This window comes from Sesamum indicum, linkage group LG9, assembly GCF_026168435.1.
Source record: "Sesamum indicum cultivar Baizhima isolate 11 linkage group LG9, ASM2616843v1, whole genome shotgun sequence".
Lineage (NCBI taxonomy): Eukaryota > Viridiplantae > Streptophyta > Magnoliopsida > Lamiales > Pedaliaceae > Sesamum > Sesamum indicum.
The window spans coordinates 10,643,663-10,667,906 of record NC_142665.1 but is presented as its reverse complement, the minus strand read 5'-3'; the positions used below and the strand labels follow the sequence as shown (position 1 = coordinate 10,667,906).

The window sequence follows — 24,244 nt, the reverse complement described above, 5'->3', positions numbered from 1 at the left end:
TCTTAGATGACAGTCGTGCCCCCAGGCAGTCAACCTCTTATAAAAAGCCTTGTCTTCCACACAGGCACAGAGACCCTCCTCTGTGGAGGCATCCCAGCCCTTCTTTGGGCAGGCACTTAGTTCATTATCTAGGGACTTATAATCTCTGTCTCATGCAGGCACCTAAGCCCTCCTTTGCGGAGGCATCTAAGCCCTGCTTCTGGCTAAAACCTTATTATTCCTCCGGCAAAGTTCCTAAGTCTTGTTCCAAGGAGCCCCCCTCAAATATCTCTTCCTCCAAGGAGGTACAATAATTTTTGCTCCATGCAAGACCTATTAATAATATATATATTTTGATTATTTAATATTCTCTTGCAGAAAAATAAAGCTCTACACCCGAGTAGAAAAAAAGACACCCGTTAAGCCCTCCTTTGTGGATCTTCTTTTTCTAAGTATGCTTATACTACTAAAATTCTTTGTAGGAATTTGAAAAAAGAAAAGGAAAAAACTCCTTCTTCGAGCCTCACCTCTAAAGACATCTATATTAATTAGTATCGAAATCTCCATGTTGGGTGGAAACACCACCAATGATGAGCCCAAATAACAGCCTTACTATTACACAGAATCGTGGATTTTGAAAACCCTTTAATATTACAGCCTAAAATTACATGAATATAAATAGGAACTATTATTATAGAGATCTAAACAATATACTGATAGAATAATATTAAACAGTGAATGAAGAGAAATAACAGAATAACGAGATAATAGCTTAGGTAGCCAGATCCAGTGAAAAGCCGACAACCACTTAGGCACAACCACACACGGTTGCTATACCCCAAAAACGCCACCAAGGCCGATTCACAAAGAACCACGTAACCCACTTAGATTTTCACTTCGAACGACAAAGAACCACTCAAAACCACACAGGTTTTTCACTTAGGAAACGTTCACAAAGAACTTTTTAATCGGAACAAAAGAGAACAAGAGGAAGAATATCTCTATCTCATAAAGCCACAGGAGGTGGATTAAATATAGAGAAGCCATTTATGGTGGTGAGAGAAACCACGGCTGAGAGAAAAGAAAACGAGATAGAGAAGGGAGGGGAAAGAGATGAAGTGACAGAAAAGTAGGATTGGGGACTCTAATCTGCAGAGGAGAGGGTGAGATACATATCAACGGAAAATCGGATTGTTTAATGGTCCAGGTAGTGAGAGAGTGTTGAGTGGAGAGTGGGCCAAGGCAACAAAGATGGGCAAGCCTCCAGGTGGTGGGTTTGAGCATTTGTGGGCTGACCTACCAAAAAGTCCTAGGCTACATTTTTCTCAATATACTCCATCTTAGACCAGGATCCAAAAGTGGGAACCTAGTCCACGGCCGCATCTGGCTTTCATCGTTGCCAAATTACATGGATGGTACCCGCGAAACAAGAGAGAGATACTTGCAAACAACAAAATGAGTTAGAAAAAGAATTATAAGCAGTACTAATAACCCATAAATACTTCTCTGGAGAATTCTTCAGTAATTTCATTATGTTCTTTATTTTTGTCATCTCTTTTAGGCTTTTAACATTCTTTTATAAAATGTCCTTTCTCTCCACAATTATAACATCTTCTACTCTCTAGTTTTTTCATCCCTATTTCTAGACTTAGACCTATTATAACTTCTATACTTATATTTATTTCCAGAGTTTCTATGGTTTGTTCTTTCCCTAACATGGTTAATTTCATTTTGGGCCTAATTAACAATATCAATTTTAAGGTTCATTTTTTTACTCTTTAACCCACTAATTACAGTGTCTAAGTTTATATTTATCCATACCATATTTTATAGCAGCTTTTTACATCACTATAAGTTTCAGGAATAGCATTTAATGAAATAATAGGAGAAAAATCATCTATGTTCTTATCTCCAGTTAGTTTAATATCTTGAATTAGTTTTTTAAAATCATCCAAATTTTCCTCGATGTTTTTAATGAAATCTAGTTTGTATCTAAAAAAAATTTTCAAGCAAAAACGTTTTACTAGGTAAAGAAGTTTCAGTGTATAATTTCTCTAACTTATTCTACAAATCTTTTGCAGTTTCTTGTTTCTCAACTTTTCTTAAAACAGTGTAAGAAAGATTTTAAATTGTAGAGGAATAAGCATACTCATCATTTCTATTTTCTTTTCTGCAGAAAAATTTTCTGGGTATTTTTTATCAATAGCTTTGAAAACATTTTGTTGAATCAAAATACCTTTCATCTTTTGTTGCCAAATGGTGAAATCAGATATTTCGTTGAAGGGTTGCAGATTGTACCCAACCATCGCAACACAGAAATAACAGCAACAAATGCAGTAAGATATGAGGCAGAAGAATAACATTGAAACAGAATGTCAACTGATATAGAATAATATCACCAGGAAACCTTAGCTTAACTTCAACTAGACTCCCAACAGCCTAAAGGGCTCAGCCAAGTGAGGGATAAGCAAGGGATTAGTTAAGGTTTAGGAATAATCACAAAGTAGTAAACAATATCGCACAAAGCAAAAATATCTCAAGCACATAGCAAAAAAAAAAAAAAGAACTAAGCAGAAATATTCCAAGTACTTATCAAAACACCACAAAGCAGATTAAATCAAATTCACTAAGCAGTACGTTTTATGCACTAAGCACTGAATAGCAATTGCACACAGCAAAACGTATTTGCACACAATGAAAGAGAACAAATATATCAGATTTTCCAACACTAAGTTATATATTCCGAACTAAGCAGAAAAATTTCGGGCAAAGCAGTTGATATTAGTGTTTAAGAAAAACAAATCTTCAGAAAGTAATTTACACAGCTATTTTTCGCACAAAGTGAACTCAATATATTTTGCAGAAATAATCTTTTTAGAAAATAATTTCTAGAAAATATATTGTAAAAAAAATTCCAAAATGTATGACAGATTTTCTGAAATAAGAACTAAACAGAAACAGATCACACACAGTAGAAATATCCCTAGAACCCACAAAGTATCAGATTTTGCAGAGGGTTTTACTAAGCTATTTTTCTTTGCACAAAACAATATTTAGCAGCAAAAATAGTAATAAAAAAAAGGAAAGAAAGAAAGAAACAATGTTACCAGTGTTGGAGACAGAACCCGAAGGCTCTGATACCATTTTTAGGTGGAAACACCACCAGTGATGAGCCCAAATAACAGCCCTAAACAAACTATTACAAAGAATTGTGGGTTTTGAAATCCCCTTAATATTACAGCCTAAAATTACAAAAATATAAACAGAAACTATTATTACATAAATTTAAACAAATATACTGGTAGAATAATATTAAACAATAAATGAAGAACAATAACAAAATAAGGAGATAATAGCTCAGGGAGTCAGATTCGGTGAGAAGCACACAGCCACTTAGGCTAGCAACCACACACAGTCACCATACCCCAAAAATGCCATCAAGGTCGATTCACAAAGACCCATGTAACCTACATAGATTTCCACTTAGAACCACAAAAAACCACACAGGTTTTCCACTTAGGAAAAAGTTCATAGCATGTCTAGCTAGTTCTCTTATTCCGGTTGAAGACTTGGTGAACGCTTAAATCCAACGAGTTGTGAGATCTAATTTATGCTTTCTACTTTTATTCATATTGGTATTTGTGTTGTTCTTTGTGCTTTTGTTACAAATAATCTGAGTTATTGTCAAGAATATTTGCTTAGCCAATTGAACTTTCAAATCCATAATTGTTTGTTTAGTTCGATAACTAGTGATAACATAGCATAATTTATTATTTAGAAGTTTTCGATTATGTTGTGGGGAATGCACAATCTAACTTAAATAAATCCTCGTAGGAATTTATTGGTTAGAATTGGGCCTTTCTAGTTCTTAATGATGTCGGTAAATTAAATCTTGAGGATGTTCATAAGGTTGTTTACTGATTACGGATTTAGTCAACGGACGTTCCTTGACTATCCACAAGGTAAGGAAAGGTGAGGTCGTTAGGTCGTACCAATGGCCATAACCAATTTATCTATCATGAATAATTGTTATCTTTGCATCTATGATCAACCGTGGAATTAAGCGTGATCCTGTCTTTAACTGGAATACCCTTCTCTTATATTTATCTCTTCTAATTTTATTAGCTTTTTAGTTTTATTCTTCTTCACAATCAAAACACCCCCTAATTATTCTCATTTTTGAAGGAATTAATTTAAAACCAATCTCTGTGGATTCGACCCTACTCACACATCTACAAAAGTGTTCGTAGGAATTATTTTTGGTGGATTCAACACCCATCAAATTTTAGCACTTTTTAATCGGAGCAAAAGAGAAGAAGAGGGAAGAATAAACTTTTTTAGTTTTTGGTTCTCTATCTCAGAAAGCCACAGGAGGTGGATTAAATAAAGGGAAGGCATTTATGGTAGTGAGAGAGAAGAACGGCTGAGGAAGAAGAAAACTGGAGAGAAGGGAGAGGGGAAAGAGACGAGGTGATAGAAAATTAGGGTTAGGGATACTAATCTGCAGAGGAGAGTGTGAAACAAATATCAAGGAGAAACCAAGTCAGATAATGGACCGGGTAGGGAGAGTGGGTTGAGTGGGGAGAGTAGGCCAATGAAGCAAAGATGGGTAAGCTTTCCAGGTGGTGGGTTTGGGCATTTATGGGCTGGGCCTAACAAAATGTCCTGGGCCACATTTTTCTCAACACTCCACTTATTAGAGTGGAAAGGGGGCCACTGATGTGCATAAAAATAAGTTGGCCCAAAGAGGTCCAAGCGGCCCAAAAAAGAAGGGAGGAGACCGGGGACATTCCCCCACTTGAACTATGAGTAAAGCCCGATAAAAAATTCAGTCCAAAAGGCCCACGCGTGGCAACCCACTCTCCTATGTGGCACCTCATCAACCCAGGTGTCAGCAACCACCTCGAACTACATCAGCCCTAGCAAGAAGGACCTCCTTAGCAGTTGGGACTCCTTATAGGCGAGGGATCTCCCAAGACAAAGAGGACTCCTACTAAAGCACTCCTAGTTACAGATAAGGATGATTTATCCCTTATCCCAACCATTCTAATCAAAACTCTCAAGATTTTCGGGAGTGGGATACACCCTAGCAGACGGAGGCACTCTCCTTATAAATACAAGTTCAGTCCTCTATACGAGGGGCACCCCTCTCACTCTCTAAACACCTCTCGTACTCTCTAAACTATCTCTTAAGTTGTATTGCAAATTATCACGTGTTCTTACACTTTTCATCAAATTTATTCACCATATCTCGATTCTTAATTAAATTCACTTACTTTTTTTCTATATTTCATCTTGAATCTAGTACTAACTTAGGCGTTGGAGTTCTAGCGCCTTTTCTTTAGGTCCTCCTTTCAGAATTTGTATTCGCTTCGGCTCAAGTTTTAAACAATAGTCTATATCCATTGGACCTGTACATTTTTTGTACGCATCATAATTGAAAGCTCATAAAATAGTTTTTTAGTAAATTAATTTTGTAGCATGTGCTCGCTATATCATTACAAAAAACACTTATAATTCTTTCATTCTTTTTAGGAAATTTTATTTTTGATTTGGATATAAATTAAAATACTGTAAAAATAGTAACACAAAATTTAATAGTAAGACTCAGCTAGAACCCAATTTTTTTGGGTATAATATAAGTAAAATCCAATAGGTATTCTATGGATAGGGTCCAAATAGAGTATATAAATAGCTATTACGGATATTTATTGAATATAGGTCTAGGTAGGTTATACCTACCCGTTGATAAGTTTACTTTAATGATACATAATACTGTCACACGAATGCATGTATGATATCTGATGCCCCAAATTTGCGCTTACCACAAGAGAAACCCATTTCGAATAAAGCCCCAACAAGGGGCCCACATATATGCAAGGCTCGACAAGGAAGGACCATCGGTCCAGACACTTGGTAAGGCCCTTGGGGGAAGGGCCTGTCTCAAAGGTCCACTGGCCTACAAGGAGGGATGACTTTGGCGTCTACATGGCTATCCGATGCCTGTCCGAACAAGTGGTAGCAGATCATTTGCTCCCCCAAGGAGGCGAACTATCCAGGAGGCATGTGACAATGACCGAAAGCTTAGGTCTCACTCCAACCACCCCCTTAAGAAGATAAGATATATCCACCAAGGGACTTCTCCAGCCTCAAGGATCCTTAAACAAGAATAACCTCTCAAAAATCTAGCCAATTGTACCTAAATTTGATGGAAATCTATCCGCAACAAACCACTGATCTGAATCCCAAGGGGCCATACCTCGTCAATTGATGAGGGGATTATGACTATAAAAGCAGGTCTCTTCCTCTCAATACAAGGTACGCACATTTAAGCAATAATCTAATAAGCATTCATATCTTGAGCATCCCCTTACAACATTATGGTTTATTATTGCTTTTGTTTATTCGCTCTTTATCTTTTTATAATTGTTTATTGATTTGATCATTAAAGTGCTAATATCTTTTTAGGCTTGTAAAAAATTCAGCCAAGGATTCAAGTTCTGAATATCTTGAACGAATAATTTTTTGCTTTTATCACTATATATTTTTATTTTTAAACTACACTTTAATAATTAATTTTAAAAAGGAACATTTGTATATTGATATCATATCAATGATAAAAAATGTGACAGGAGATGTCTGCCGAAAAAACAGCTGAGGAACATCATGAGACCTATTTTTAACCAAACAGACAAGACCCATTTTTTTTATTCTAAAACATAGATATTGGTGAATAAAGTTGCATGAATCAAATAGGGACAGGAAAAGTTTGATTGGGTTAATTATCAGACAAGTTGAAGACAAATAACTTTGTTTAAATTTAATTATCATTAGCTTTTGCCAAAGTAATTAATGCTTTGAACCACCATAAGTATAGCTGTTATGCACTCTAGCTACCATAATTACTATGCTCTTTTTACCCCCTAATGATTAATTTAAAATAAAAAATAATAAGTGTGGCCATTATGGGTTCAAGAACTTGGAGGGAAGAGAAACTTCTAATAATATTCAAAATAATTTACAACACACGTTCTAAAAATGTAATAATTAGAAAAAGAAAATTAAAAAAAAAAAGACAATCTTGGTCTTTCTCATTCATTCAAAACCAATTTTCCCTGTCTTAAACTGAATCCTATGCTTCTTTTTGTATTAAAAGAGCATTTCTTTCTACATTACAACTGTACACAAACACTAATTTCTAATACAAAGTGATTCGTACTCGGGCTAGCCACTAGCCAAGTAACAAATGCATGGACTGAAAAACTTTCACCCGAATAATCAGGTCCGATCAAACCAACCAATCTTAGAACAAATGTTATTCACTTGCCATGTAGTTTGTCTGGCCGTAACTGAACTCACCTCAGGCTATATCATTTCCCTGCAAGAACCAGGAAAGAGATCGATTCCATTTCATTACACATTATATCAACTTGATCATGAGTTGACATAATATTTGATCGATTTCTCTAACAAAACATAGTTGTCTCCCCGGACTTCTTTTGCCCGCAATCCATTGGTGTATATTATGAAAGTCGGAAATGAGTTCACCCCTTCGGACTTGGCTAATGAAGGGTGGTCGTCCACCTCCACCTACAGAATTTTTTCGGGGAAAAATAATATTAAAAATTTTCAATTATAATATTTGTCATAAAAATCAATCTCAGATTGCTCTTTGGTCTGTGAAAATAACTTATCGTATATATAAATCAAAAAGACTATGAGTTGATTGAGAGTTAACCTATTTCTTGATGGGAAGATTCAGAATATTACTAGAATGGATATTTAGGATGTACCTTAAGGAAGTTGATCGATGGATATCTCTGGTTGAGTTGCTGTATGAGCTGCATGGTTTTCCTATCCCCTGCCTTCTTACAGAACAAAACCATAGATGTACCTACATAGGTGAAAACAAGAAAAGATTACAGCTAGGACAAAAACTTAGGTTGCCCAAAATACTGAATTTCTCATTCTATTAAGGTTGTATGATATGTGGTCATACAAATGTTGATAGACTTAGCCTCTGTGGTTTCTAGACTGTACCGTAATAATATGAAAAGTATAATGCATATCTCGTATGACTATGTTGAATATGATCAAACTTAATTTGGACTGTAAAAGTCTTTAGCACAGGAAATTACCAGGAGATGTTACATAGTCTCTGAAACGTTCGATGCTCGACACAACAACAATGCTGGTACTAGGGCTATTGCCCACATTTGTGTCTAAGTTTCCTCCGTGTTTCTGAAGGTTCATCTTCGCCTCCTTCAATAACTTCTGTACCTCTTCGTCATCTGGATTTTCTCGCAACAATACTTCACAGTCTTGAACACATGCACCCCATTTCTCCATCTGTTATTACACAAACCATCACTTTCAAAATTCCATAGTTTTGCACCAATGTACCTAGTGCTAATGAATGTGCGACGATAACTACCTTGGCATAACAATCGGCCCGTCTTAATATAGCCTTACTATAATTCGAACGGACATTAAGCGCAGCATTGCAATCGTCTAAAGCTTTCTGGTATTGGCCGAGTTTTGACTTGCAGGCAGCTCTGTTGCACAACAAGACCGCGTTATAGGGGTCGTAGCTAAGCCCTTCACCATATGCAATACTTGCCTCGGAATATCTTGCAACCTTGAACAGCTCATTGCCATTTGCTCTCGCTGATGCTACAGCCTTTGACCTCCTTAACATCGCTGTTGCTTCCATGTTATTTGGATCAAGCTTAGTTGCTCGTTGAGCTGCTGCCACAGCATCGTCGAACCTGTTTTCACATAGCATCAGTGTTTTTAACTAGGCAACGATCACTTAAGAGAAAAGGTACAAATTAATTAACACAAACTCCTGAAATTTGGATTTATCACAAATTAACAAGACACGTTAATTTCAAGAAAATAGTTACCACCCTTACGTTCATACATTATAGAGTCGCTCTGATCATCCATTCCGAAAGGGGAATGTTTTATAATTTCAAAACATAACGAGTTTTTCGTAATATGTCTAAATTTTAGGGGATGCCGGTATAATTATTTGTAAGACACAGACCTCCCCGTGACGAGGTTAAATTGAGCACGATACACTAAGATGCTTGCACTTCCAATAGGCCCGTAGAGCTTTGTACAATCATCAATGTCGAAATTGGGGCAGTTCTGCATGGTTTGGATTGCTTCTTCACGCCTATTGAGCTTCAACAAGGCCTCAGCTTTCAGACCAAATATCTTCAAACCGACAAAAACGCATTTAAATCTAAGCTTGAAGTTGTCAAAAAGTATTTGTAGTAAGACAAACTCTCGACAACGAACGAACTTACCAACGGCGCAGAATCAGCACCGGCTTCTATAGACAAACTGGTCTCTCTCAAGACACCGTTCCAATCCCCCTGTCTCTTTGAATCAGTACACTTGTTTAAATGAATCTGAACTGTCTTAGCCTTGTTCATAGCATCAGGATCGGCTTCCGGCCCGGACTGTTTGAAATGGTACACGGCCTTGTCAGCCTCTCCTAACCTGTCGAGAAACAGGCAGCAGAAACATTAGAAACTGCGACTGTTTACTAGTAACAATTGATCATATATAATCATGTGTATGACCTGACATAAAGGGTTGCTAATCGATTGTGAGCTCGTTGGTAACACGGCTCGATACGAATGGCTTCACGACACTCAAATGCTGCCTCAAGAAGCTTGCCGAGTGCAACGAGCGCTGCACTCTTGTTGCTTCTATAAGAAGCCTTATTCGGGTCAATGGAAATCGCTGCGTCGTAAAGGGCCACCGCTTCTGCAAATCGCCCGTTTTTGTAGTCTTCGTTTCCAAGAATTTTCAGTTCCTCGGGGTCCATTCTAGTGGACAAGGCCCGGCAGAGGGAAACGGGCTTTTCAGGCCCGTGTTCGTTTTTCTTGACCACATTCCCTATTACGCTGGTGGAGTATTTGCCATTGGCCGGGACAGGCTCATCCTTGGCGGAACTAGGAGTGTAATCAAGAACATTGTTTGAGCCCGCATTGCTGCTATTATTGTTTCTGGGCTGTCTCAAGTTCCCCAAATTGCCAAACAACATTACGTTGCTGGACGATGCCCTGATTAGAGAACCTGCCCCTTTCATCTTCTGGTAATCCATAATCACGCTTTCGAGCTCGCCCGAGATTCCAGGCCCTGGAGGAGGCCCCTTTCGGGCCGGGACGTAGCCCTGTTGGCTTCCAGCCCGAGCTGTTTCATTCTTGTTCAGGCCCTGATGCTGCTGAGGCTTATAAACATTCCTTGAGTAGGTTTGGCCGGGCCGTTCGATGATCCTGTCGGCCTGTTTCTGGTCCTTTTTAGCATTGGGTGAGTCCGCAAAGGCATCTTTCCGGGTTCTGGAGCCCGGGGTGCTTGGAAATCGGGTCACATTATTGTTATTCAAATTGGTCTGCGGAAGAGATCCCGTGGAGGATGATCTTCTCGGCCGTGTACCTCTGCGCCCGAAAACTGCTCTGAGAAAGCCACAGCCCGTTTTCTCACCAGAAATCTCTCCCATTTCAGCCTTTGAAGAAAAAAGTGGAGAATCAAGAATTAATTCAGACAGGTAACAAGGAAAGTTTGTTGAATACTATGCATAGAGAAAGGTTGTCTTGATTGGAGAGGTGTTTATGTTATGCACAGCTAAAAGCAATAAAAAGGTTTGATTGATGCTTAATCTCAAGTTGGAAACTTGTAGGCCAAGGGACTAACGAAAAGAAATTGTATTATAATTTAATCCATTTTCATCAAGAATGTAGAGAGACAGAGAGACAGAGAGAGAGAGAGTTTGAAACAGACAGAGGTTTGGAGAGAGACAGGAGAGATGTTTGGTTGACGTTATACTACGATCTTACAGGCCTCCTGGGAAGAAGGCAACGAGAGCCCATTGGCTAGAAAACATATACCTATATTCTTAATTTTTCTGTTTTTCGTGTCTTGTCTGTGTAATGGAGATGAGAGATAGAGAGACACAATGGCTGTTCAAAAGAGGAAAAAAATTTGCTGAAAAAAAAAAGAGAGAATCAATGGACGACTCTTTGTTGGGATTAAATACAATTTATTCGTGTGTTAATGAAAAAATACAAAAAATTTCCTATAAAAAATAAATTGTAATTTACCCTCTTATGACATGATGTAGTTGAATGGAGTTAAATTGCATCATTTTTTAAATTATAAAACAGTAAATTATACTTTTTTTTTATAAAGGCTTTTTTACATTTTTCTATTAACACTTGCAGGTAAAATGTATTTAACCGGTCTTTATTCTAATGTTCGGATTGTTTTCTTTTTTTCTTTTTCTTTCATTTGTTTTCTTACAGCATGAGCAGTTGAGCACCCGACAATTCGGGGCAAAGACAGAAATTAATGTTTTATTTCTATCTTTTGTTTTTTTTTTCTTTTTGTTATTTTCTTTATTGTTGGGTGTGTGGAGAAAAGGAGGATTCTAGGAGACTCGGAAGTGGAAGAAATCAGGTTCTCTATATATATTAGCAGCTAGATTATGAAAGAGGAGCTATGATTCAATTTCTTGACGTTAAAAGTGGTAATGAAAATATATTTTTTGGATAATTCTTTATAAGGGAAATAACATTTCCCGTCGTATATTTTATAATCAGTACATTTTTTATTTTATTAATTATGGGAGACTTATTAATGATCGCATGAGCTACAAAAACTATTTTTAATTTTTTTATAAGATTTTATTAGTATTTTGACGAAGAAAATTATGTGTTAAGCAGGTGGTTGTGAGTGAGAATTTCTTTTTAACTTATAGGATCATTAATAAAATAATTAATAGGACGAAAAGTTTACTTGATCCAAGAAATAGGATGAAATATACAATTTTTTCCTTTTTATTCTTTTTAATAGATATTTCAGAACAAAAAAAAAGAAAAAGGGCGTGAAAATTAAATTTAGCGGGATTTTAAATAAACTTAATTTAAAATACATTATGAGCTCAGGTCATACATTTTATAAAATATTATTATCTTTTAAGATGTTAAAGTTTATTTAAAAAATAAATTATTAAAGTGTTCAGATGAAATAAGATTCTGGAACTAACAAAATATTGGCAATTACAATATTGTAATTTATATGATTAAAAATGAATATATTTGTTAAAATCTCTTAGTTTTTTTGTTGGAAAAAAAATATTAAAAAATTTATCTAATACTTTTTAATATCTTACGACTCTTCAAACGTCATCTCATATAATGTTTTGTAGAGTTTATAATTTTAAGCGGATCTGTAATTACATTTTTAAGGTTTTGACTTTACTTTCATGTGAAGACAATAGTATGTTTAGATTTATGAATTAAAAGTATGACAAATGGCAGTTATCTTTAATAAGATTTGACAAAATTACAAATAGTTTTTCGTTGTTTGAAAAAGTATCAATACCCTCTGAACGTCTGTTTAACAATGAGTTCAATTCATTAGCTTTCATTAGATTTTCATCCAAATTTAATTTGAAGATTAACTTACCAAAATAAATTTTTGAATTATGATTATAATTTATATACTTTTTAAAGTTTTTTAAAATATTTTTATGAACTAATATGCCCTGTGGATTATTTACTTTATCAATCCTTATTTTTTATTTTTTAAATAAAAAATCGGCAACTGTAAAATAGTAATTCTCACCTCACCCTTTAGGGGCTACATGATTATTTTTTATTTAAGAAAGTATTTGTAATTTTCTAATCCATTAGTGGTATTCGTGATTATATCAAATTTTAAGAAAAATAGTTGTAACTTATCCTTAAAAATATTAAAATATATTTATTAATTATTTTAATGCACAAATGTATATATTCTTAAAATTATATTTAAATTAAATATTTTCACTTGAATGTTTTAGAATAATTACACCTACCACCTACTTTATCTAAAATTTAAATTCAGGGAGGTATCAATATAATTTATTCATAAAAATCTATAAATAATAATGTCTTTAGTAATAATAATAATCTATACTATGTATTAAGTGAGAGCACCCTTTTAGTGTCCCACTTAATTTTGGTATGTTATTTATTTTTAAAATAAAAAATTAATTAATTAATTAATTTTTAACTTCTTCAATTATCATAATTTTGCATAACTACCTTTTTCTATATTATTTATTATCTTTATTTGTTAATTTTTTTATAATCAAAATATCTATATTAATTTATTAACTTTTATTATATTAATCTATAATTTCTAGGTACTTTTTTAAATTCCTAAAAATAATAATACAATTTATATAAATAATTTATGTTAATTCATTTTTAAAACTTCTACATATACATTAGGATGTGACATATTCACTGGTAATAATAATGGTAGAGCAGTCTTGGAGAGGAGTTCACGTCTAGAAATAGGTGCGCTTGAACAACCCACGTATGAGCCCCCAACAGCTGTATCTCACCACCACAAACTCCATTTCTAGATTCTTTGACTTTCTTCATATACTCTCTCTGTCCCTGTCTCCCTCTCTTCTTTATGTACTTCAAACTTAAAAGTCAAATTAATTTCTCTTTATATTATACAAAACAAGCGGTAGCTATTATTGAGAAAATCGTTTGTCGCATATAATTTGATTATTTTTATAACTATATACAAATTATACAATAATTACTACATTTATCATACCATTGATTCAGGGGGAATTTATTAAAAAAATGTCAAAAAAATAAAAAGTTAGTAAAATAGGGTAAAATTGAAATTATTAGAAAAGTGAGTGGCACCGCGGTCAGTAACCGCGGTGCCACAATTTTTTATTTAAAAAAAAAAGCTTCTTTGTGTCACCGCGGTGACAAACCGCGGTGACATTGCTTTTTAAAAAAAAAAAAAAAATTTTAATGTGTGGTTGGAAACCGCGGTGACAATTTTTTTTTTTTAAAAAAATTTATTTTATTTTATGACGAATTGTTGTTAACTTCTCATTAAAATTTCGGTACTATTATGGCGAGTTGTCAGCCGTCAAATATACCGTTCGATTCTCCTTGATGAGACGAACATTTCCCCACAAACAATTTCAAGTTTTATCAATCGTAAATAATGAATTTTTAGCACGAACATCGCACTTTTCGGCCGTTGATTCGCCGCCACCGGAGCGACCCACGATCACGAACCACCGTCACTGGACTCGCCTCGACCTAACGGTTCTAACGAGACCAACCTACTTCAATTTTATTAAATATTTGTTAAGATATGAAAATTTGAAGTTTTTTCGTCGAAAATTCGCATTGAAACTGTTTGCTGCCATTTCTCCATCGTCAGGACAAATCACAGATTAAGACCATAGCCGTTCGAATCCTGTCGTCCAGACGATTCCAACAAGACTAATCTTGCTCAATTTCATCAAGTATTTGTTTGTTCAATTAAAATACATTTGTTTTAAAATAGTTATAATTTTATTAAATTCTATTTATTAATTAATAGTACTATTTATAATTAATTAATAATACTATTTATAAAAATAATTAATTAATAATACTATTTATAATTAATTAATAATTAATAATTAATAATACTATTTAGACCAGTCTTGCTCAATTTCATCAAGTATTTGTTGAGATTTGAAAATTTGAAGATTTTTCCACCAAAAATTCGCTGAAACTGTTTGTCAAATTCATTTTCTTTTTTTTTTGTTTGTTCAATTAAAATACATATATTTAAAATATTTATAATTTTATTAAATTCTATTTAATTAATTATAAATAATATTATTAATTAATTATAAATAGTATTATTAATTATTTAATTAATTATAATAGTATTATTAATTAATTAAATAGAATTTAATAAAATTATAACTATTTTAAAAATTGAACAAACAAATACTTGATGAAATTGAGCAAGATTGGTCTTGTTGGAATCGTCTGGACGACAGGATTCGAACAGCTATGGTCTTAATCTGTGATTCGTCCTGACGGTAGAGAAATGGCAGCAAACAGCTTTATCGCAAATTTTCGACGGAAAAACTTAAAATTTCATATCTTAACAAATATTTAATAAAATTGAACTAGGTTGGTCTCGTTAGAACCGTTAGGTCGAGGCGAGTCCAGTGGCGGTGGTTCGTGATTGTGGGTCGCTCCGGTGGCGGCGAATCGACGGCCGAAAAGTGCGATGTTCGTGCTAAAAATTCATTATTTACGATTGATAAAACTTGAAATTGTTTGTGGAGAAATGTTCGTCTCATCAAGGGGAGTCGAACAGTATATTTGATGGCTGACAATTCGCCATAATAATGCCGAAATTTTAACGAGAAGTTGACAACAATTCATCGTAAAATAAAATATTTTTTTTTAAAAAAAAACTCTCTGGCACCGCGGTATGTGACCGCGACAGAGAAGATTTTTTTTTTTTTAAAAAAAATGAGGCACCGCGGTGTCAGACCGCGGTGCCACTTACTTTCCTAATCTTTTCAAAATGGCATGCTTTTACTAATTTTTTTTTTTTTTTGCATTTATTAAATAAATTTGCCTTGATTCAGGTCCTAAATTTATGTTACATTGGGTGCTTTATATATTATTTGTAGAAAATTATCATATATATATATTTTTAAAAATTAGATGTACGTCAAATATTTAATTGGACAATGTATTCCATTGAGTGTAGTATATGTTGACATAACAATATTCAAATACGAACTATTAGGAGGTCGATCAATATCAAAATCTATAGTATTCAAACATAATAGCAGTGGGCTCAAATTACGTGAATCCTTACTCATGCTTATAAAAATGGAACTCCTAGTCACTCTTATTCATGTCTATAAAAATGGGCTTCCAAAACACTAAATACAATACATACATACAACAAATCCAAAGAAAAGCAAGTTCAATAGCTCTATATCACGACGAAATTTTGCAACCGCGAGGTTCCATCTCTTTCTTGATATCAAATCTTTAAAATCTTGATACCATATTCCATAATCCATAGTTTGCTTCATGAAGTCCGAACAACTTACGCATCCGAGTAAAAAGCAATCTTGTTTAGATCTTAGTTGGGAAAGAGGACTCAGAGGATATATCTGCATCCGCGAAAATTATAATCTTTTAATTTAAATTTAAAAAATTTCATTTATTCATATTTTTAAACATTAGAACTTATGTTTACAGACTTGATATTTTTGTGAACAATATTTATGCCACTTATTGCCGCTATAACCCTCAATTCACGACGTCAAACTTATGTTCCATTCGGGTTATATGTTTTCATATATTTTTGTATTGGGTGAATAGTAATTTCGCCCCTATGATATTGAAAATGAGTATATTACCATCCTATAAAACAATAGTAATTTAACCCTTTGTATTTTTTAAAATGAAGCAATTTACCTCCTTATATAGGGAGGTAAATTGCTTCATTTTGAAAAATATAGGGAGGTAAATTGTTGTATTTTAAAAAATACGTGGAGGTAAATTGCGATTTGTTTTTCATATGAAAATAATTTGTTCATTTGCAATATTACAAGAGGATTGCTTATATTTTTTCCTTTTGTATTTATAGTTATATTTGTTAAACATTTAATTACTGAACGTATTCCCACTGGGTGTAGTATCTATGCCACTATTGCTATTGTTATATACTACGTATTTTTTAAAGTGGTATGTGTGTCAAACATTTAATTAGTCAGTGTATTCCACAGTGGATATAGGATCTATAAGAATTATATATATATAGAAGTGATAACTACAAGATTATATAAATATTTTAATAAATTAAATAATACATTAGTTCGATCGATCAATACACCAATATAAATAAAGAAAAATTAAATATAGGATAACTTACAAAGATTCTATTGCGATTTGGCATAATTACGATCCTCTTGTTACTTAAAAAAATACCAATACTCCATAATATTTGATAAAATTATGTAATCTTAAACCAAGACTTGAAATTGTCAATTTTTTTCTTTCTGTATTTTTTTTGTAGGAAAATAAATAATTATAAAAATATTGGATTAGATGGATGGTAATATTATAAAAATTATAAAAGAAAGTGTTTAATTAGTCAATAAAACATTTCCAAAAAAATTTAATAAATAAGTAAAATTAAATTTATAGTTCATAAAAACATTGTAGCCAGTTCACCACTAAAAATAGATGAAAAACTAAAGAAGACTAATGAATTTGACTAATTATTAAACGACCATTAAAATCAAAATAGCTCCGCACTTTTTCAAATAATAAAAAATATTAATAATTAATATATCAAATCATCCAAAAAAAAAAGAAAAATTACTGCAAATTACCCTAAACTATAATAATTCACATAGAATAATACAATACTTACACGTCATGGAATTCAAACAAATTACTTCTAACTTGTTGGTGAAAAGTGATGTTAATCTTGGGAAGCAAGACATAGACTTGGTCACAATTGGATGAGACAGGAGGGTAGAGCTTCCAATCAGTTTGATTGGACATTGAAAGAGACTACACTAAAATTAAAGAAGAAGTTGAAAAATTATGTGCTATGATTAAGGATGGGATCTTGTTCCCGCTTCTTTAATCGAGCAAAATTTGTACGTTTGAAATATTTCAAAAAGAAAGCTCAAAAAAATAAAAATAAAAAGTAAATTGCTTGAAGGAAATAGTGAGGAGTAAACACATGTATTTGATTTTATGTTTTGAGGTACTCTTTTTATTTTAATAAATAGAGAAAGATAAAGATATGCACGTCGTTTCAGAATTTTTATTATACATAATTTTATGCTTTATATTAATATTATATATAATTTTATGTTTTATATTAATATAAAATAAAAAATTAAGTTAAAATATAATACACTCTACTTTAAATAAAAGTGTGTATATCCATGATTTTTTTTTGTTATTTTTTATATGATAAAAATACAAAAACTAACAAAACAAAAATACAAATGTGCGGATCATATCTTTATATCTCGAGATACGGTTTTCCACGGGAAGTGCATAAACAAGCTAAAGACCTACAGAAGATATGGAGGTGTCGAATCTGATCCAAGCATAATCACTACGACAGTCAAATTAGATGGAGGAAGGTTTGTATATTAAAAGTAAATAGTACTAAATGAATAATAAAAATACCGGGAATTTCTTTAAATAAGGGGTATTTATATTGTCTCGTCAACGTATGGCTTCCATCTGGATATTCTTAGAATAGTGTCACGTGTCGTCCATCCGTAGAAAATGACTCCTACAATTTTTTTTTTGGTAAATGTAATTTTCATAAATAGAAAAAGATATAGTACAACAATTATGAATCAGGTAGTGTTTCCCTCGACAGGTCAAGGAATACGCCATAATCTATAAAGTGCATGTATACTAACAGAGTTAACTAAGGTAATGCTAAGCGTACGCTGTCTAACATCCTCTACAATTAAGCTAGTTACAATATTCGGGCTCCTACAATTTACTTGGGCACTTTTGAGCCTTCTTGTGCCGTTCAGTACTAAAAGCCCTTCTCAAACTATTCCGTGGGCCTGTGTTTGTTGGGTTGAAAAACGCGTCGCCAAGCGATATATTATGGCCCACATCATATATATATATATATTGAAGTGTTTCTTTGACTTATATTACCAAAAAAGAAACAAAAAAACTTATATATAATAATACAAAAATTAGTTAAAAAGCATCCCCTACCTGTTATTAATTATTCACGGACAATAACTGCTTTTTAGAATTTGGTAAGTAAAAATATAAAATGCAAACTCAAAACATGAAAAGGTGTTTTCAGAAGTGATTGCAAACTCAAAAGTGATTCTCCAATCTCTATTTTAAATCGGATTGCATTTAATCTTCCATTTAATATATATATATATATATATATATATCCCATTTTACAAAACTCTACTTAAAATAAATAATAATTTTTTATGCATATGACACGTATATATATTAAATTGAATAGAATATATACACTAAAATTTAAAATAAAGAACCTAATCAGGAAAAACTCTAAGCATAATCTGTAAAAAAAGTTTAGGGTTAGAAGGGGTGTAATTAATACTATTATTAAGGGATAATTGTATCAACATTCTTGATTCATGATCTATTTATACAAATCATATTTATCTTTTAAAAAATTATATATACATCTATCAGAAACGTGAACATCATTTATACAAACTACTTCTATATTTTGGTGAACCAGCAAGGGAGATGGGCAGTCTTTGTGTGCATAAATTTTAGGGATAATTATATTTACATCCCCTCACCAATTGCTTTTTTACACAAATCATCCATGTCTTTTGAAAATTACAGAAACCACCCCTGACAACTTTTAAAATTAAAAAATGCCCCTATTGATAATAAAATTAAAAAATTCCCCTATTTTACTAAAACTTTTTATTTTACTAAAACTTAGTTACAAATAAAAATAGAGGATTAACTAATCTTTTAATTTTAATAAATTCAAATTATATATACAAGTGTGATAATTTTTTAATTTAAACTTAAATCTATTAATTCATTTTATTTATATATTAATTAAATAATTTAATATTTTAATTATTAAAAGGTGAAATTTTATATATAGATACAATAAAAAAATTTAAATTTAAATTAAAAATTAGTAATAATTATTAAAAAAAATATAAGACCATATTACTCATCTTCATAAATAATTTTGACAATTACAGAAACACCCTAAGGGGCATTCAATTATTGAAAAATCATTTTAAAGTTTGACCTAGTCAATAGGTAATGGGGTGTCAATGTAATTATCCGTAATTTTATTTGAATATGTAATTATATTGTTTGTAGACTGCAATCTCTATTTAAATGTAATGTACTTATTGAGCTTGTATAAATCCGGTATCCTGTAATTTACATGACTTTTTCCGTATAAAAATAAATTGACACGAATTGTACTCATAAAGTAATGCACATCAGACATTTTGCCTCCAGAATTCCAAAAAGGAACATTGCACCTTTCGAGAAAATTAAAAAGCTATATTGTTTATTTATAGGAATGTCAAGCTTTCTCTGCAGTTTGAACAATATAATTAGATTATCACTAACAAAAAGAAATCTTGCATTGACAATACCTATAAAAATGACATTGACGTATTAAGAAAAGTTGGTTTGTTTGATAACAACTTAGAATCAATAACAAAACCAAGAAAGTTTTATAAAATCCATATAATTAAAGGGATAACATCAATTTTGGTACGAAAACTATACAACTTTTTCAATTGGCAAAAATGTATAAAACCTCTTGTGGTTTAAAAAATCTGCTAAAAATTCTCCCTTTATTTTAAAAATAAGTAAAAAATCCCTCGTTATTTTCATAAACATAGCTTAATCGTATCTCTTCGTTAAATCTAACTGACGACTTTAACTTTTTTTATAAAATGACTGCTATGCCCTTTTTAATATGTATTATTTTTTTATTTTAATAATCGTTGGATCTTATTTGATTAAATAATGATAGTCAGACCTAATCAATTAAAGTCAACAATCAGATTAAAAAAATGAAAGATTTGAATTCAAAAAATTATAACTTACCTTATACATAAATAATTCAAAATTATTATTATTATTATTATATATAAAAAAGACAAAAAAGAAACTAACTTCCCCCATCCACCCCCCCCCCCCCCCCCAGCTGCCTACCCGTCTCCCAAACACTGCCATCCCCACCCCATTGCCTCCCCCTGCCCCCGTGCCACCCAAATGCCGTCCCAACAGATGGGGTGATGGGGCGGGGGTCGACGGCCCCCGCAGATACCCAGATAAAGAAAGAGGGTGACGGCGTCATCGTCGTCCATGGTCTGTGCAAGGGTGGAAGCCGTCGGCCCCAATTCTTTTTTGATTAAATATAATTTAGTTAATTAAAAATAATTTTACATAATTATAATAATTAAGTATATATTTTAGTTAATTAATAATAATTATAGATAATTAAAATAATTGTCGTACATAATTTAATTTATATATATATTTTAATTAATTAAAAATTATTTGGTATACTTATAACAATTATTGTATGTAAATTAATTTAAAATAATTATAATAATTATTATATTTAAAACTTATAATTATTGTAATTGCTTAATAATTTATATTTATGTACATTTCTAAATTTAAAAAATAAACTTTAGTATATTAGTCTCCGTAACATAATTCTTTTTTGTATTTTAAAAGAATTTATATTTTTAGAAGAGAGGAAAAAGTAAAAGAAAAAATTCAAAAAAATCAATTTAGCTATAGTAACTTTAAATATAATATAGGGGCATTTTAGTCAACTAAAGATAAAAGATATCAAAATACGCAAAAAATCATGCCTTAACGCACTTCAGGCGCGTGCATCCCACTTTCCCGTTATTTTCTAATGGAATTGGGGGTTTTGTGCTTTCTAAAATATAGAGAGTTTTTTAGTCATTTTTAAGGAAACACAGAGGGTAAAATGGAATTTAGCCTTTTCAGTTTTGATACCTTGACTTTAAAAAGTTTGCTTTTAGTACCCCCAACTTTCAGAAAATGACCAGTCTTAGTACTTTGGTTGGATTTTAGTGGAATTTATAATAATTTTACCCCTTTAAGACTTTTAAAGGCTCATTTTAGTCCATTTGTTACATTACATGCATTACTCACACCATGCTCACATAAAATGGTAAACACTTATAAAAAACCCCGATCCTCTACTGTGTGACGCATGGCAATATGCCTAGTCTCGAAGCACAACTCTCCATAGGGAGTGAACCAACACCTAATGTGAACCGGTGGTGCTCTAGGTTGCCAAACCGATAGGTATCTTTGGATGGGAAACCCCATAATCGGGGCAGGACAATCTAAATTGTATCAAAGCCTAGATTTATTGAAAAAAAATTTATTTATATAACATTTTGATATTTTAACCACTAAAAGGGAAGACTTTTCAAAGTGTGAAATCAAACGAAAGTTTGAGTTACGGTATCAATAGGGAATATTTCTAAATTCTGGAAATACAGAAAAGGATTTTTTATTAGAAATTCTTGAAAAAAAATTGACAACAGTAACACAAAGGATTGACTGAAATCTTATCATAATAAAAGAAAGAGAGGGATGGCTGTGAAATTACTAGCTATAACAGACACTACCAGGGAATGCGGTGAGACGCCTATACGTCACCGAGATCCATGGTAGAATACCAGTCAAGAGAACGGAACGGATAAATTTTTGAATATCTACAATTCTAAAAAATATAATTAGAGGAATTGATTATAAAGAATTCGAGTCGGACACCTAAGAAATCTCTCAAGATCTAAGAGATAGCTCAAAATTATGGGCATAGGTTAATTCTATTTACCTATGAAAATAGATCTGTTGAGCTAAAAGATGGATGAGATTATTAAGATCCTCCTAGATCTTCATAAGAATTTTACAGATCGAAAAGCCGACATCACAAATTAGGAGAGAAACTAGAGGAATACCCTTGAGACATCCAAATCCTATCAAGAGTGAATCAGGGAAGCCTTCGGACTAATATCCCTCCAACATCAGAAGGGACAGGCAACGAAGATTCCAAAGCCAAAGGTACAAGAAGATCCAATCCTTTAATCCATCAGATCCATAAAATAATGGAGATATCAAGGGTAGATTTATCGGATCATAGGATTTAGCAGAATCCTTTTCCTAACTTAGGATTGTCGATTTGGTCAACACCAAAACCAATGAATCACTACAGCACTACCACCACTGTTAGAGAGAAGTACAGGTTCAAATGATCCTTCATAGGATCATCCAATGAGATAAAGTATGGATTTCTACACCAATATTATCCCAACGTCTATGGGTACTAGATTAAGTGAAAATTTAGGACAGTTACCATGAAGAGTGCCCAAAACTATACCTTGGATAAAGACAATTCTCTAACTCTTGCATCCATATGGCACTATACTTAACCTAGATATTATCGACTTCCAAAATATCGAGAAACTGATAGATAAGTAGATTGCCGCCATGAAGATGTCAGTAACCACACTAGAGCTCGACAAGGAGAACTGCATACAACTATTGAAGTTAAACTTGGAGGGTTCTGTGAAATTGGAATGGATACTTCGAAGGAAGTAGAGCTGAGAAGGCTAGAGAGTATTCACAAGCTGTGTTTGTCCTCGAATTGAGGAATATTTGTGTAGTAAATGAATATATCTAATAGTTCGTAAGTATTTCTTCTAGAGTGGAATAGCGATAGATATAGCCGCCCCTATGTTCTTTGCAAAGATTTGCGATCCATGGAGGAAAATATAATCCAATCATACAAAATATCTGAAGGATAGTCGAATTCAGTAGCAAGGAGAATGTCTTTCCTCAAAAATAAAATTCAAGAATTGGTGTTACCAAGCATACATCCAAAAGATTATGAAGAGACTGAGAGGTACGATTAAAATAACCCTTCTCTATTATGACAATAATTTTTCCAACAATTATAGGAGAATCAAGCGAGTTAAGGAAGAGGAAGAAGAATAACAGTGACTCCTATTCTAGGAGTGCCAGAAAATCCTCTTTTAGAAGGAGATTACAGTGTTCCAAATCAAAAGCCAGATCATACAAATTTGGACAAAAAATAGGATCAACAAGGGCTCCATCTCCGAAATCTAGACGAATAGACACAAGATCCACAGAATGAACCCCTACAAAGAGAACTTTCAGATGAGCCCATACCACAACTAATGAAAGTTTCAAAACCTGTAACTGCTGAACATGCGAAGCAAAAGAACATATCACCAGGTTGCCCATAAAGACATGGTCAATTAAGAAGCCACAAATGGCATCCAAGATGCAATTTACTATGACAATTTGGTATCCTATACCAATTTGAAAACCTTCCCTTAGATAAGAGTATCTATGAGGAATAAATAGAGAGTGATTTGAATGAATCTTCAACCGAGTCAGAATAATCACAAGAAGTGGATAGGCTTCAGACTGTTGATAGCCTGTCAGGATTCTTTTTAACGATGATGATACCAAAAAAGCTTATGAAAAGAATCATGCGTTAAGACTCTAATCTCATACCATTGTAATGGTAGAGTCCTCAAGCAAATAGGATTGAACTAGAGAAAATATTACATAACCTATGAATAAGTGCAGGTGAGTTTGTTTTTCCTATAGAACTTACATATAATGTGATGGAAATGCAACTTATTCTTAAAGAAGAAATTTTTGAAGAATTATGTAAGTTCAAAGAAGTACTTGTTACTATGAAATGAATCCATATAGGAACTATTAAGTTAGTAATAAAAGGAATCTTTAAGGAAAGAATTGATTCAAAAACACATTTATCAATAATGGATAAAAGAATCAACTTA

At 32.8% G+C, this 24,244-nt stretch overlaps 1 protein-coding gene across 1 annotated transcript; it reads right to left on the bottom strand.

Moving 5' to 3' along the window:
• Window positions 1-7,040: 7,040 nt before the first annotated feature.
• Window positions 7,041-10,884, bottom strand: LOC105171226 (inactive TPR repeat-containing thioredoxin TTL3). The gene is made up of 7 exons (XM_011092262.3): window positions 9,573-10,884; window positions 9,294-9,489; window positions 9,029-9,201; window positions 8,414-8,747; window positions 8,118-8,328; window positions 7,773-7,873; window positions 7,041-7,569 (listed from the first exon to the last, which is right to left on the bottom strand). The coding sequence occupies exons 1-7, from the start codon at window positions 10,493-10,495 to the stop codon at window positions 7,414-7,416; spliced, it is 2,094 nt and encodes a 697-aa protein (XP_011090564.2). The 5' UTR covers window positions 10,496-10,884; the 3' UTR covers window positions 7,041-7,413.
• Window positions 10,885-24,244: the final 13,360 nt, after the last annotated feature.

Excerpts from the sequence above, each read along its gene's own strand:
- LOC105171226 (XM_011092262.3), bottom strand. The coding sequence starts at position 10,495 with ATGGGAGAGATTTCTGGTGAGAAAACGGGCTGTGGCTTTCTCAGAGCA. Across the intron at positions 9,490-9,572 it reads TTAGCAACCCTTTATGTCAG|GTTAGGAGAGGCTGACAAGG; the intron begins GTCATACACATG and ends GTTTCTCGACAG. Across the intron at positions 7,874-8,117 it reads AGACTATGTAACATCTCCTG|GTACATCTATGGTTTTGTTC; the intron begins GTAATTTCCTGT and ends TCACCTATGTAG.